The 13,578-nt window shown below is 36.4% G+C and overlaps 2 protein-coding genes across 2 annotated transcripts in view; one reads left to right on the forward strand and one right to left on the reverse strand.

Annotated features, from left to right (window-relative positions):
* Positions 1-7,102, forward strand: part of abcc6a (ATP-binding cassette, sub-family C (CFTR/MRP), member 6a) — a 41,679-nt gene extending 34,577 nt beyond the window's left edge. Inside the window, exons 29-31 of the mRNA XM_062997719.1 lie at positions 1,851-2,017; positions 2,212-2,406; positions 4,525-7,102. Coding sequence (XP_062853789.1) covers positions 1,851-2,017; positions 2,212-2,406; positions 4,525-4,633 — 471 coding nt within the window. The 3' untranslated portion in view covers positions 4,634-7,102. The remainder of the gene's footprint in view (positions 1-1,850; positions 2,018-2,211; positions 2,407-4,524) is intronic.
* A 389-nt stretch (positions 7,103-7,491) lies between these two features.
* sumo3a (small ubiquitin like modifier 3a) lies at positions 7,492-13,560 on the reverse strand. The gene is made up of 4 exons (XM_062996879.1): positions 13,435-13,560; positions 9,624-9,752; positions 9,446-9,517; positions 7,492-8,455 (listed from the first exon to the last, which is right to left on the reverse strand). Exons 1-4 carry the CDS (start codon positions 13,453-13,455, stop codon positions 8,393-8,395), a joined length of 285 nt encoding a protein of 94 aa, XP_062852949.1. The 5' UTR covers positions 13,456-13,560; the 3' UTR covers positions 7,492-8,392.
* Between the last annotated feature and the right edge of the window lie 18 nt (positions 13,561-13,578).

A 13,578-nucleotide genomic window follows, 5' to 3' on the forward strand; every position in this document is an offset into this window, starting at 1 on the left:
AGTTAATTATTTTTTTACTTATTGTTGTCATCTGAATGAAAAAAAATGGTAAAACGTAAGTCCACACAAAATCATTTGCATTCCAGAGCAAGCACTGATGGGAATTAAATCATACAATGAAACTCAGAGGAAATTCATTCTCAGTTATTAACAAATGTAATACATTATATAGACATCAGACTATATTAAAAGCATTAACAATATGAATAGCTTTTTTCTGCTTGTCAGCTATGCAACATGGCTAATGTTATGAATTTTTATTAACAGCATTAGCCATTTTTATACAGTTTAAATTTCTAAACCTATTTTGGGTGACCACACAAAATTGTAATGTATTGTGTGCATGTTGGCAGTCTATCTCACTTAAATTTAGCCAACTTTGCATGCCGAAACAATAACATTCACAACCATAAACAACGTTTACACCATTTAATCCAGACTTCTAACTGACTGAACATCATATCATAATTTCATGCAGTAATTCATAGCTAAGATGGGTAATTTTGTGTAAAATCTTGGCTGGCACACTGCTAAAAGTAGTGCTTCTGCCAGTTTGGGTATAGTCTACTGCAATACAGAGGGCAGGGCAAGGCTCAACATTATTTAACTTAGCTAAGTTTGCTATGCAACATCACTGATTACTGCCTGTTATCATTGCAGCTTAAGACAAAAAAATCAAAAGTAGACAAATTTACAACTTTATCAAAAACTATTCACCATAGAGAGTGGTGTTTATTTATCCTTTTTTTTCTTTTTACTTATTTATTTGCAATATTTTTTTGCCTCCTAAACACATAAAACAGTTCCAACAGCTTCATATTTACAATAAGGGTCATTATAATTTTTATAATTATATGTTTTATTATAAAAAGAACATGTTATACTTTCCCAAACTAATATTGGTCAAGCTCAAGCACACATGAACCTCATATACACTGTGACGTCCAGCCTGTTACGTATTAGGTAGTAACAGGGTGGACCATAACAGGGTGGACATTCTGACATAAAATTTGCCATTAGCTAGCAAGTGAGCAAAACCATGCTAGCATAAAAGTGAATTCAGACAAAGAATTCTCTGCTTTTTAGTGTGATAATTTTTAAAATGATCAAATCGTGTTGCTTTTTCTCATATATCCCATACAATGGATCCCAGGATACAATGTGGAAAAAACAACAATAAATGAGGAGTTAGCCACTCATCTTCCACAGTTGTTTTCCCTCCAAAAAGATCATGTGAACGAGGAAATGATGTCAGTATGTAAAACAGCTCTTCATTTTAAGAGACAGTAGTAAGAAATAACAGGGTGGGCAGCAACTTAAGGGATGTGTGAAAAACCCTTATAATCAGCAATAAAATGAAACTCATAAAGAAAAAAAATCCAAGGTTTAAAGGGACTTAAGCAAACCTTTTAAACAGTATTGAAAGACTGAGATATTTTCATGATTAAAGCTCATATATCCATCACTAAATCAGAATGTACAGCACTGGGGACATGGGAAAACCTCTGGTATCTAAGAGATAAAAACAGTATGTAGGGGGGGGGGGGGGGGGGGGGGAGGTAGAAAACATTGTGTTTAGTATTTGAAAGTGTTAATTATTTCAGTAAGATGTTTAGAAATTTGTATTGTTTAAAATTTACTTAATAAATACAATGATCAGTACTGGGGACACAAAAGGCACCGAATTGTAGGAATGACTCATAAATACATTCTATATAGTGTAATATGCCACTGTATTAAGTATTTACTTAATAGTATCACTTTTGTAAATCATATAAAGTATTTTTGTATTTATTTAAATTCCATCTGAAGAGCTTTTGAATAAGACTCTTGTCTTTATTATGTTACAGGATCCAGTGTTATTCTCTGGCTCATTGCGTATGAATTTGGATCCTTTTGATGTCTACTCTGATGAGGAGGTTTGGAGTGCATTAGAACTGGCCCATCTCAAGCACTTTGTCTCCGGACTGCCTGATAAACTTAATTATGAGTGCTCAGAAGGAGGGGAAAACCTTAGGTATGAACATGACACTTCTTTACAAAGCCATATGTTATTATTAAAGTCACATGGTTACTATATGTGTTACCAAATAGGATCAAACATACATGGTTTATTATTAAAAAACTATGGAATCCATAAGTTATACATCCTCTATGATATTTGGAGAAGCAATTGGTCTAACTCATATTATTTCACGTTTTGTCCTGCAGTCTGGGGCAGAGGCAGTTAGTATGCTTGGCAAGAGCACTGCTTCGAAAGACAAAGATTTTAGTTCTGGATGAAGCCACAGCAGCAGTTGATCTGGAAACAGATACACTGATCCAGTCCACTATCCGCAGCCAGTTTGAAGATTGCACAGTGCTCACCATTGCTCACAGACTTAACACCATCATGGATTATACAAAGTAAGTACTTACAGCTATTATCAGCTTAACAACAAATGTATTGCCATTTTTACTGTACATTAGGCCTTTTCAAGCATAATTATTATTATTATACTTTTTTACAAACTCAAAGATATCTACAAGGGTTAAAAACAGAAAACACATTTGAAGAAATGTTTAAAAATAAAATTCTGAAACTGGTGTTAACATTTAAGGAATTTAAAAAAAAAGTATTTTAAAAAATCACATTTATATTTGTTATTATATATTGTTATATATAAACAATGAATTATTGTTATGTTATTGTTATAAATGAAAATGTACAGTAAATTGCATTTACTGTATGTAAATTAATAGAGATGAGCTTCACTTCATTTTTACAGCACAGCTTTGAATGTTTTAACACCAGTAACAAAAACACATACAGGTCCTTCTCAAAAAATTAGCATATTGTGATAAAGTTCATTATTTTCCATAATGTAATGATAAAAATTAAACTTTCATATATTTTAGATTCATTGCACACCAACTGAAATATTTCAGGTCTTTTATTGTTTTAATACTGATGATTTTGGCATACAGCTCATGAAAAATTAGCATATTTCATCCGACCAATAAAAGAAAAGTGTTTTTAATACAAAAAAAGTCAACCTTCAAATAATTATGTTCAGTTATGCACTCAATACTTGGTCGGGAATCCTTTTGCAGAAATGACTGCTTCAATGCGGCGTGGCATGGAGGCAATCAGCCTGTGGCACTGCTGAGGTGTTATGGAGGCCCAGGATGCTTCGATAGCGGCCTTAAGCTCATCCAGAGTGTTGGGTCTTGTGTCTCTCAACTTTCTCTTCACAATATCCCACAGATTCTCTATGGGGTTCAGGTCAGGAGAGTTGGCAGGCCAATTGAGCACAGTAATGCCATGGTCAGTAAACCATTCACCAGTGGTTTTGGCACTGTGAGCAGGTGCCAGGTCGTGCTGAAAAATGAAATCTTCATCTCCATAAAGCTTTTCAGCAGATGGAAGCATGAAGTGCTCCAAAATCTCCTGATAGCTAGCTGCATTGACCCTGCCCTTGATAAAACACAGTGGACCAACACCAGCAGCTGACATGGCACCCCAGACCATCACTGACTGTGGGTACTTGACACTGGACTTCAGGCATTTTGACATTTCCTTCTCCCCAGTCTTCCTCCAGACTCTGGCACCTTGATTTCCGAATGACATGCAAAATTTGCTTTCATCCGAAAACAGTACTTTGGACCACTGAGCAACAGTCCAGTGCTGCTGTTTCTGGTTCAAAAGTGGCTTGACCTGGGGAATGCAGCAACATAGTACATAGTTACACTTACACAAACAACATACGACAAACATGAATACATAATATAGACAATACAATGCTCATTTAAAACAATTACAAACCGTTTTACCTATGTCTATATTCAAAAACATGTTTTTAAAATAACTTAAATTCACCAAATCCTGCAATTTTAAAACATTCTGCAGTGTATTCCAGTCTGATGGTGCAGCATGATTAAAAGCCTGTTTCCCTAATTTCGTACGTGCCAAGGGGACCTTAAGAAGATACAAGGTGCAAGAGCGCAGACAATAATTTCCAGGTTCTTTACGATTTATAAAATTGCATAAATATGAAGGTAATAAACCTAAAATAGACTTATAAATTAAAATGTACCAATGAGTTAATCTTCGTGTGGTTAATGAGGACAGAGCTGCTTTTTCATAATTGATTAGGTTAATAGCTCGTTTAGAGAACCTTTTCATGATATGCTAATTTTTTTAGATAGGAATTTTGGGTTTTCATGAGCTGTATGCCAAAATCATCAGTATTAAAACAATAAAAGACCTGAAATATTTCAGTTGGTGTGCAATGAATCTAAAATATATGAAAGTTTAATTTTTATCATTACATTATGGAAAATAATGAACTTTATCACAATATGCTAATTTTTTTAGAAGGACCTGTACATCTTGATTGTTTTCAATAAATTGTGCAAATATATGTCATTTGGCTTTTTCTTTGATCCACTCCAAACACCACTCTTTTTTAATTATAATCCCATTAGTACTTTATAATATAAACACATGTTTAAATGTTATTTCATGTTTCACTGTTTTTTCAGGGTTATTGTTATGGACAAAGGACACATAAAGGAGATGGACTCCCCTGCTAACCTCATTGCACAGAGAGGTCAGTTTTACCATATGTGCAGAGAGGCTGGATTAGTGTAAATTGCACTTTTGAACTGGTTCCTGGACAACATAGTCTGCTGGCGCCCCCCTGAGGTGGAATTCAACTATCAATCATCAGCCACATTAACAGGCATGTCTTGCTGGCCAGTGTAACAGTACAGAGAAAAAAAAACTATACACGCTCATGTTGGTGCTTTAGTATGAAGGAAGGTACTTGAAGGGCACATGAATTCCCAGTTTGATTGATTCCAAAGAGTCAGACATGTTTTACCAGTGTACACTTATGTATTACCAAAGCTCAGCTGAAACCTTTATTTACTCAGGTCGACTTAACATTTTCAACGGCACCTTATTTACTGTGTACAGCTGGAACATTAGCTCTCTCAGACCCTGCATGTTAGCCCCTGCAGACTGGGTAACAGGGTGGGGAGAAGTCTGTACAATAATGTCTTATTTTGTGGAATAAATGTCTTATTTTTATACAGTTATATACACACAGTGGTACTAAGTCCGGTCCTACACCAATTAATCAGCTAAATGTTTTATATATAAAGAATGTGTATGACACAAGCACTCCAATGGCATTTCACTGATACTTGAGAAAAGGGAAACCATGTTTTATTTATGTTTGTGCATAAAACCTAAATTAAAATGGTTTTATTTATAGACAAAAGTCTCAACTAACCAACAATGTAAGGGGAGTTTTTTTTTATTTTTTATTTTTTTATTCATTTATTCACATTTATTCACTTCATTTTTGTTAACTCTGTCAGACAGTAAAAACCATGCTATTATAATGTGATTAGTTCTTAAGTGTATTTTTCTTTGAAAAGGATTTTATTCCCATTAATTTTCAGAATGGGAAGACAGAGTTGACACATTAAAGCTACGACTACAGTGATATCTACATTGTTCGTTTAAAATATCATAAACTTACAAAATTTAGCAGACCAAGAACCAAAAGTTTTTGCTGACCATGACATTGTCTGGTTTATGATCATGAAAAGAATCTGACGTTGAGGTAAAGTGAAGATGCAAATTTGATAGGCATATGGAACATATAGTTTAAAGTGCACTTTATGAATATTTATATCTATGCATTTTAAACTCTTTTTGGCATGCAGTATGACATTGAGACCTCTAGCTGAGGATAGGTTACCAAGTACTGCATTTTAACACATTCTAATACAATTCATTGAAAATATCTGAAATAGATTTTTTGATCATACGCCGCTCCACCTGACTTTTAATGCATTAAAGACTTTTTGATATAGGTTATAGGTTAATATATGTGTTTTGTCCCTTATCTCAAGAATCAGTGATTTATGGGCTCCACTTAATGAAGTAAGCAGAAGTAAAATCACAAGCAAAATTGAAATGTCAAACGAAAACTAGCTTGCATTCATTCATTTTCTTATAAAATTGTTAGTGCTTTATGATTAGCTTAAAGTTGCAGTATGAAGACTAGAGAAAAACACACAGGAAACATGTTCCTTTAATACTGTCAGAGCAGTCATGTACATTTTGCCTTAAATTTTATAAGATGTTAATAGGGCTTTTCTGGGTTCTCGTCAGTGATATACTATAAGTCTACTATTCTTACATAGTAATAGATGTGTGCAGCCTGCTTTTGATGATACTTACCTTTAATTACTACATAAACAAGTACTGTTTTGCACCTTAATTCATTCAGGATAAACATGCAATGCTTTTTAAATTATGTAACATTTCTATCCAAGTTGTGTTTAATAACATTTGTACAAGAGAGATCTTCAAATCTGGAAATGCTAATGCTGCACAGCTTCAGGCTGACACCCACAAAAAATCTGTCAGTGGCTCCTCTGATGTCTCAGGTCTCAGACCCATTAAAATAAGCACAGTCATGATTACTCTGAAATGGATTAGAAAGTGCATGGATGCGAGCTGACTGCATTTGATTTTGCTTGTGATTTATGTATTAGACAAAGCTCTTGTGTATTTGGTTTAGAAACCAGAGGGACGAGTTTTTATGGGTTAGAGAAACACATTTACTGACAGTACAACACTCCACAGGAAGTGGCTCTACGCTAAGACTCTCCCACTCACGAACCATTTTAGTGTTTTATGAGGGCGTCTACGAGGAAACAGACTGGAAGTCACAACTATGTTGCGGTGGTTGTTTATTTCTGGCAAAGTAAACACATAAAAAGGTCAATAAATACTCGACTAAAGACCTTTATTACAAGTACCACATTTCCAGATTTCGTAACAGTAGTAGTTGTGACAGGTAAAATATTTGCAACATGATCAATCCGGGAAATGTTTTTTCATTAAATAATTTGCACTTCCAAGTATAGAAAATCCAGTGTAAGTGTTTTATATTTTATTTTGAAATATTTAGTTTTGTTACTGTAACTAGATAGAGCATCTACTTAAGATCTTAATGTACAGGTCTTGAAAATATCAAAAAATGCTGGAAATAATTGTGCCTTTACATTTTATTTATATATTTGCTATTTTACATTGCTAATGTACTGAAAGATATATGTTTGTTTTGTATGTATAATGAATTTATATGTAAAATAAATCATATTTGAAAACACTGCTGTGGAGTAGAGACATTTCTTTTTCCTACATATAATGTACGTCTTTTATTTATCTATAAGAAAACTCATCTTAATAAGTAAAGTATCTTGGCCCACCCATTGCTAACAGATGTTTGTGGCTTGCGTTATGGGGGAATGCGAATGGCTTCTCCCATCTGAACACCTGCACACAATGCTTTTATATTTAATTTTTAAACAAACACATAAATCATAGTATTCTAGATTCTAGTATTTATTTACTCCTACTAAAACTGAGGTCTGTAGATTACATGAATAAATATCCATCACAATTCGAGAACTCTGCAAAAAAGCTGAGTACCAAACTATATTTATTGTATACAGTAGTAAAGGACAACATAATGTACAAATCAGTACAGAAAGATGAGACCACATGGATGCCGATTTAACCCAACCCTTATGGACACCAGACTTATGAACTGTACAGCAGGAAGTCAGGTAAAATACATGAAAGAGGGGACAAATACAACAATTTAGTTTTCAGTGAGTTACATTTGATCCCACCGCAAATAACACTTTTCTGCTTTACCAAATTAAGTGAATTTATTTTAAAAGTAAGAGGTTTTGCACAACTGTTGATGTCAGTTTCTGTCCCCTTGGTAAATATGAAATAAAGGAAAAACTGCAGACATTTATGATAAAAAACCCAGTCTTTTAGTAAGTGTTGTTGGCTAATCGAGTCATATTTTTGGGTTTGGTCCAAAGATGAGGGGGCAAAGGTTCCTCTTAATCGGTCATTAGACTTAATAAGAGAAGGTTGGGCATGTTTACAGCTGACAAACAAACAGAACCTGGATTAAAATAGAATTACAGTCGCACACAAAAGAAACAAAAACTAATCAGGTCTCTTCATTTGGCAGAATATACACTGAGAATATAGGAATGGAGTATTACTTTATCTAAGCGAAAACTGAAGCCTGGAATTCTGGCTATTATACAGAGACAATGTGGTTTGTACAGCAGAGGCCATTTTAAACCTTGTAGTGGCCATCTCGGGTTAGCCCACTGGCCACATACGCCACCTCACTTCTTTAAAAATTGGGGGCGGAGGGGAGGAGGGGTGCTGCGGCACAAGGCCGACCCAGTGAAAACTAGGGGATTGGGGAATTTGGATATGACAAGAGTAAATAAATCAGCACAATTTAACATTTGAAAAACAAGTCAAATAAAACAGATCAGAGGAATCTGAAGAGGTTTAGCGATGACCACCCGTTTGTTGTTGAAATACGTCGATAGTGTCCTCGTCCTCCATCTCCAACTGCCAACAAGGAAAAGACATTAACAATCTTAGAATGGCATTTGTACCTAATCTGTAAAGCTAGCAACAGGTTAAACCCTAGAGTATGAGAAGTATTTGCATCAAAAACAAACTAAAAATGTAAAAGGATTATTACCTATATTAGGCCCACAGGCAGAGTTGCCTCTCCTGCATTAAATCAGCAGATTACTTGTGCGAACTCACTGTATCTGCATTTACAGTGGTTCCAGTGCAGCAAAACGAAATACTAGGTTTAGCAGCATTTATTTATTTAAAAAGACTGTTCCAGTCCTTTTTAGGGTAAGGGCAGGTCTATCACCTTCCAGATACACTGCTCAGTTTAATGCAGACACACACAATGGATAAGGCACTTATCCATCTCCAAGTATAACAATCTGATTGAATTTGTTTTCGATTGCACACAATTGTTGGTATAATCAAAGAGTGCAAAAAATGGCAGCGGGCAACTCTAAATTTCTCCCATATGTAAGTGGGTGAATTAATTGCCACCCTGTCCTGACATACTCCTGCCTTCCATGCCGTGTTTCCAGGAGGTATCAGACCCAGGTTCCAGGAAGGAGCAGTAAATAAAAATGTATGAAGTATAAGAGTGTTTGCGTTCACCTGCCATCTAGTGGACACTTAAAGTACAAAAGGCACCGAATAAAGTGCCACTGACTGTAAATCTGATGTACACAGTCTGTACTGTCCAGAGTCAAGTAAGCTTTACATTGGCCTTAAGACTGCTTTAATGTTTATCTTAAAGACAAAGGCAATGTTAAAATGTCTCACTGTAAAACAAGCAGTAAAAATCTGATGAGTAAAAAAATAGAATTTGAACTTCTGAAACATCCAAGTCCCACCACACCCCCAAGTTAATACATTTTGATTACTTTATTGCAGCCCCATACATAACAAATACTCAATAATTTCAATGTGCTCTAGTTACCTTTACTACACTTAATAAATAATTCTCAGGAACATACTCACCTGTGCCGGTGTGTCCGTCTCATTTATGGGCTGCCCATCAAACCTAAACCTAATCTGTCTTATCGACAAGCCCTGCAACACAATGTAGAATCATTAATACAGCACCAGTCTAAACATTAATTAAAGAAGAAAATACAGTCCTGAAGTGCAAAGCTATGCAATACAGCTGGATGCTTACCTGTCTTTCACAGTAAGCTTTCATTAACTTGCTGAGGGGTGTGTGCCTTTTAATTTTAAACTGGACCACTGAGCCATCCTGTCCAGCCACCTTCAGGTTAATGTGGTCATTCTCTGTCTTTACTCCCTCCTAAAATACAAAAAGGAAAAAATTATTTAAGGTCTAAAGAAATTGACTTGGCCCTTTAGGCTAGGTTAACATACATTTTAATAAAATACAATTAGACAAGAATTTGCATTAGACAAAACAATGATACATATGATGTGCTATTATTTCTAATTAAAGAAATACCTTAATTGTTTAATTCACCAACCACTTTTTTGTTAGCTATAGTCATCTTGTATGTACATTTACTGCTCATTTTAGTAGTTACACCTACTATACTCTTTTTGAACACCTCAGCTTCAGGAAGAGAAAAGTGGTTGAACCACACATAGTCACACAAAAAACTGGATTGTCAAACTGTAAACCTACAAGGTCCCAAAACATTTACACAACAATATTACACCCTAATTAAAGCTAAAACTGCACTTTATTTCCATGTTATATACACATGATCATCCAAGCTGACAGGGAACAATGGCTTTTTTGTGACTGTTCACAATGTAAGGTAATCATTATATGTAAAGCTATTCTTTGTGGAAAAGCTGGACATACTGTGGAAGTAAGAAGGTTTGTAACTCAACGTCCCCTAAACTCGAAATCTTTAACACTCGACGCTCTTCGTTGAGAATTCTGTACCCTTAAACTCGACATTTACCCTAAACTCAATGTGTGCAACCGTTTTGTTCAGCACTTGGCTTGAGCGGTGTGGTAAAACGTCATCAAGATGCGAATGAGAGACAGATCTGCATTCGTGTTGAAAAACTTTACTCAAATTTACTCTGGAAGCATTGGCATGTATCTGTGTTTAGCTGGAGCTTCAATTTTACCAACTGACATCGAATTTCAAGGCACCACTGTATTAACATGACAATTGCACAGCAGCTTTGCCAGGCCGCAAACTGACAGTGTTTACTAGCCTTTAATATGATTTAGCAAATGTTGCAAAAAGGTCATTAAAAAACATTACACAAACTGTTAATTGTGCCAAAGAATGAGTGAAGAAATTCTGCAATACATTGACTATTCAGACTCAATACCTTTACTTTAATGCATATTTTTAGGCTACATTTACTGGGTTGGCTGGAATGTACAAGGGGAGTGTACAATTTTTAAACAAACAATCAAACCAGTTATAATATATTACTGTTAAAATAAAGGTATTTAAGAGTTCTTATATAACGTTTTTTATTTTGTTCATTTTGTACACGTAGCTCTGTATGAGCAACGATTGGCCAGTTGCTCAGTTGGGGGGATGGGACAAAGAACCGAATGTGGGTTTCTCTCGGTCAGAATGCGATTACAACCTCTGCCGGCTGATTAGAGGCGCCTGCACAGAGATGAGGAAGGAGTGCCCTTAGGGTGTGTCTCTCCGCATGAAACGCTAGGTGGCGCCACACTCATCAATGCGTGGGTGGCAAAAATGCATCCGGCTGCTGCCCATGTTTTGGATGGGATATGGGTCCCCTCGGTCAGGGCAGGGTTTGGCATAGACAGAGAGGAAGCAAGATGCAAATTGAACAATTGGATGCACTAAAAGGGGAGAAAAGGGGGGGGAGCTGTGGTCAGAGCACAGGGTTAGCCATTGTACAGCACCCCTGGAGCAGAGAGGGTTAAGGGCCTTGCTCAAGGGTCCATTAGTGGCAGAGCTGGGATTCAAACTCTCAACCTTTTACCGTGTTTCCCTGAAAATAAGACATCCCCTGAAAATAAGACCTAGTAGAGGTTTTGCTGAATTGCTAAATATAAGGCCTCCCCTGAAAGTAAGACCTAGCAAAGTATTTGTTTGGACCTTACGATGTCCCTGCTGTGCTGTACGAGTGTGCTGTGGTGAGCTCCCCCTGGTGGCCGGAAGCTGCAATACCATCCCTGCTGTACAAGTGGCTCAGTGTATATATATACAGTATATAATAAATGTTCATTTTTTTTGTTTAACAATAAATGTGAATTCTTCTTCATGGAAAAATAAGACATCCCCTGAAAATAAGACCTAGCGCATCTTTGGGAGCAGAAATTAATATAAGACACTGTCTTAGTTTCGGGGAAACAGGGTAATAGCTGAAAGCCCTACCCACTAGGCTACCACTGTCCCTTATAAATGATCAATTACTGCCCCTATATGTACACTATGTTAACCATAATGAGTAAATGCATACTTAAAACACTCCTTCGGTTTCCATTTAAACCACAACATAAGTTACTTGGCCCAAGATAAATGTTTTAAGACTGCTGCACGTTATACATCAAGAAGGAAATGTTGGTTGGTTGGTTGAGTTTTATCACCATTATAAGCATTTGTATTTTTAAAAACATTCTTATTAAAAAGGATGTTAAAACCATAAAAGGGGTTTTAGGATACAGAGATATATGTTGTTTACATGTGCATCAAAACTGTAGAGGTTAAAATTACAACAAATGTTTCAATTTAATGCTTATTAGAAATTTTAAAATCTTAAAACGAGTGGTTTTCCTAAAAATGTCATTTATGTCCGATTCCATCAGGTACAGATTTCTGTCCTGGGTAAAAACTTTGCATTCACATAGAATATGTTTCATTGTTAGGGTAGTTGAGCAGTGAAGGCACTTTGGGGCCTGGTCTGAAGGAAATGTTAACTGTTAAAATACAAAACACTTGTGTGCCGTTCTGGTTACTTTTTAAATACTGTAAGAATAATAAGAACTTCTTGGGATATATTTGCGCTTATATCATAGTACAAAAACTAGTAGAGGCTTTTATACAAAGCGACTTACAATTATGACCCTGAGTGTTAAGGGCCTTGCTCAGGGGCCCAACAGCGCCAACCTGGAGTTTGTAAGGCCTAAACCGGCAACCTTGTATTACCTTAACCGCTGAGTTACCTCTGTCCAGCTTTCTTTGTGTACGTAATGTTTGTTGTGTATAGCATTTTGCGTAACTTAAGATACATGCTAAATGCTAACACAGGAAAAAGAAAGCTTGCCGGCTGTGCTTTATGCACTCTTGTAATTTCAAAAATCATGTCAAACAGGACACGACGCAATGTAATATCTTTACAGCTAGTTTACAATTCGATAACTCGACAAACGTTGTAAATTAGGATTACTGTGCGCCACAATCACGTTTTGGCGCAGCAAAGCGGTAACGCCAAGCAATCGCATTTAAAAAGAGAGTCAGTACAGACTGCAAATATGGGTTTAAATGAAGTGTTAGCTTTTACATTAGCACACAGTGCTATAACAGATTAGTCCGGGTTGATAAAACAGATTCATGTGGAAGTGCAGATCGCATCGCGACTGCGGTTTCTTTGTGAAAACAAAGTGGCGCTAATCGGCCACGTTACGAAGGTAGCGTATAAAAATCCGCAAGCCCAGAAGCGCCATGTACATGTTCTACGCTGTTGGCGTAAAGAGGCCGATGAGCGCCACTTCGCTTTCACAAAGGAAAAAATGCCGCAAACAGACGCCGAGTTCACTTCGGAAGATAAACAAAAAAGCGACATGTGCTAACACGATCGCGCACTTCTAATCATAATCAACTCAAATAAGATATTATTAGAGGACATATACAGTTAAAAACACAAAAGTATTGTAGAAAATTAGAACGGTTGCACGCTAGCTTCCATTTCTCCCGCACAAATGCGCAATCTGCCATCTACAGCCCGGCTGCGCAAAAACGAGTAAATGCGTCTACAATACATATACATATTAACATGACTACACTGCTGCTCACCTTGGGTTTATCTTCAGACATTGTAGCAGAGAGTGTTACAATAATTTACTCAAGATGCGCTCTAAGCACTCACTGTCCTCCCAGCCACTACGAGAACGCGCTACTCTTTACCTCCTCTGCCACTCATTGGACCTTGTCGGGTCA

The sequence above is a fragment of the Trichomycterus rosablanca genome, chromosome 6, assembly GCF_030014385.1.
Source record: "Trichomycterus rosablanca isolate fTriRos1 chromosome 6, fTriRos1.hap1, whole genome shotgun sequence".
In the NCBI taxonomy this organism is placed as follows: Eukaryota; Metazoa; Chordata; class Actinopteri; order Siluriformes; family Trichomycteridae; genus Trichomycterus; species Trichomycterus rosablanca.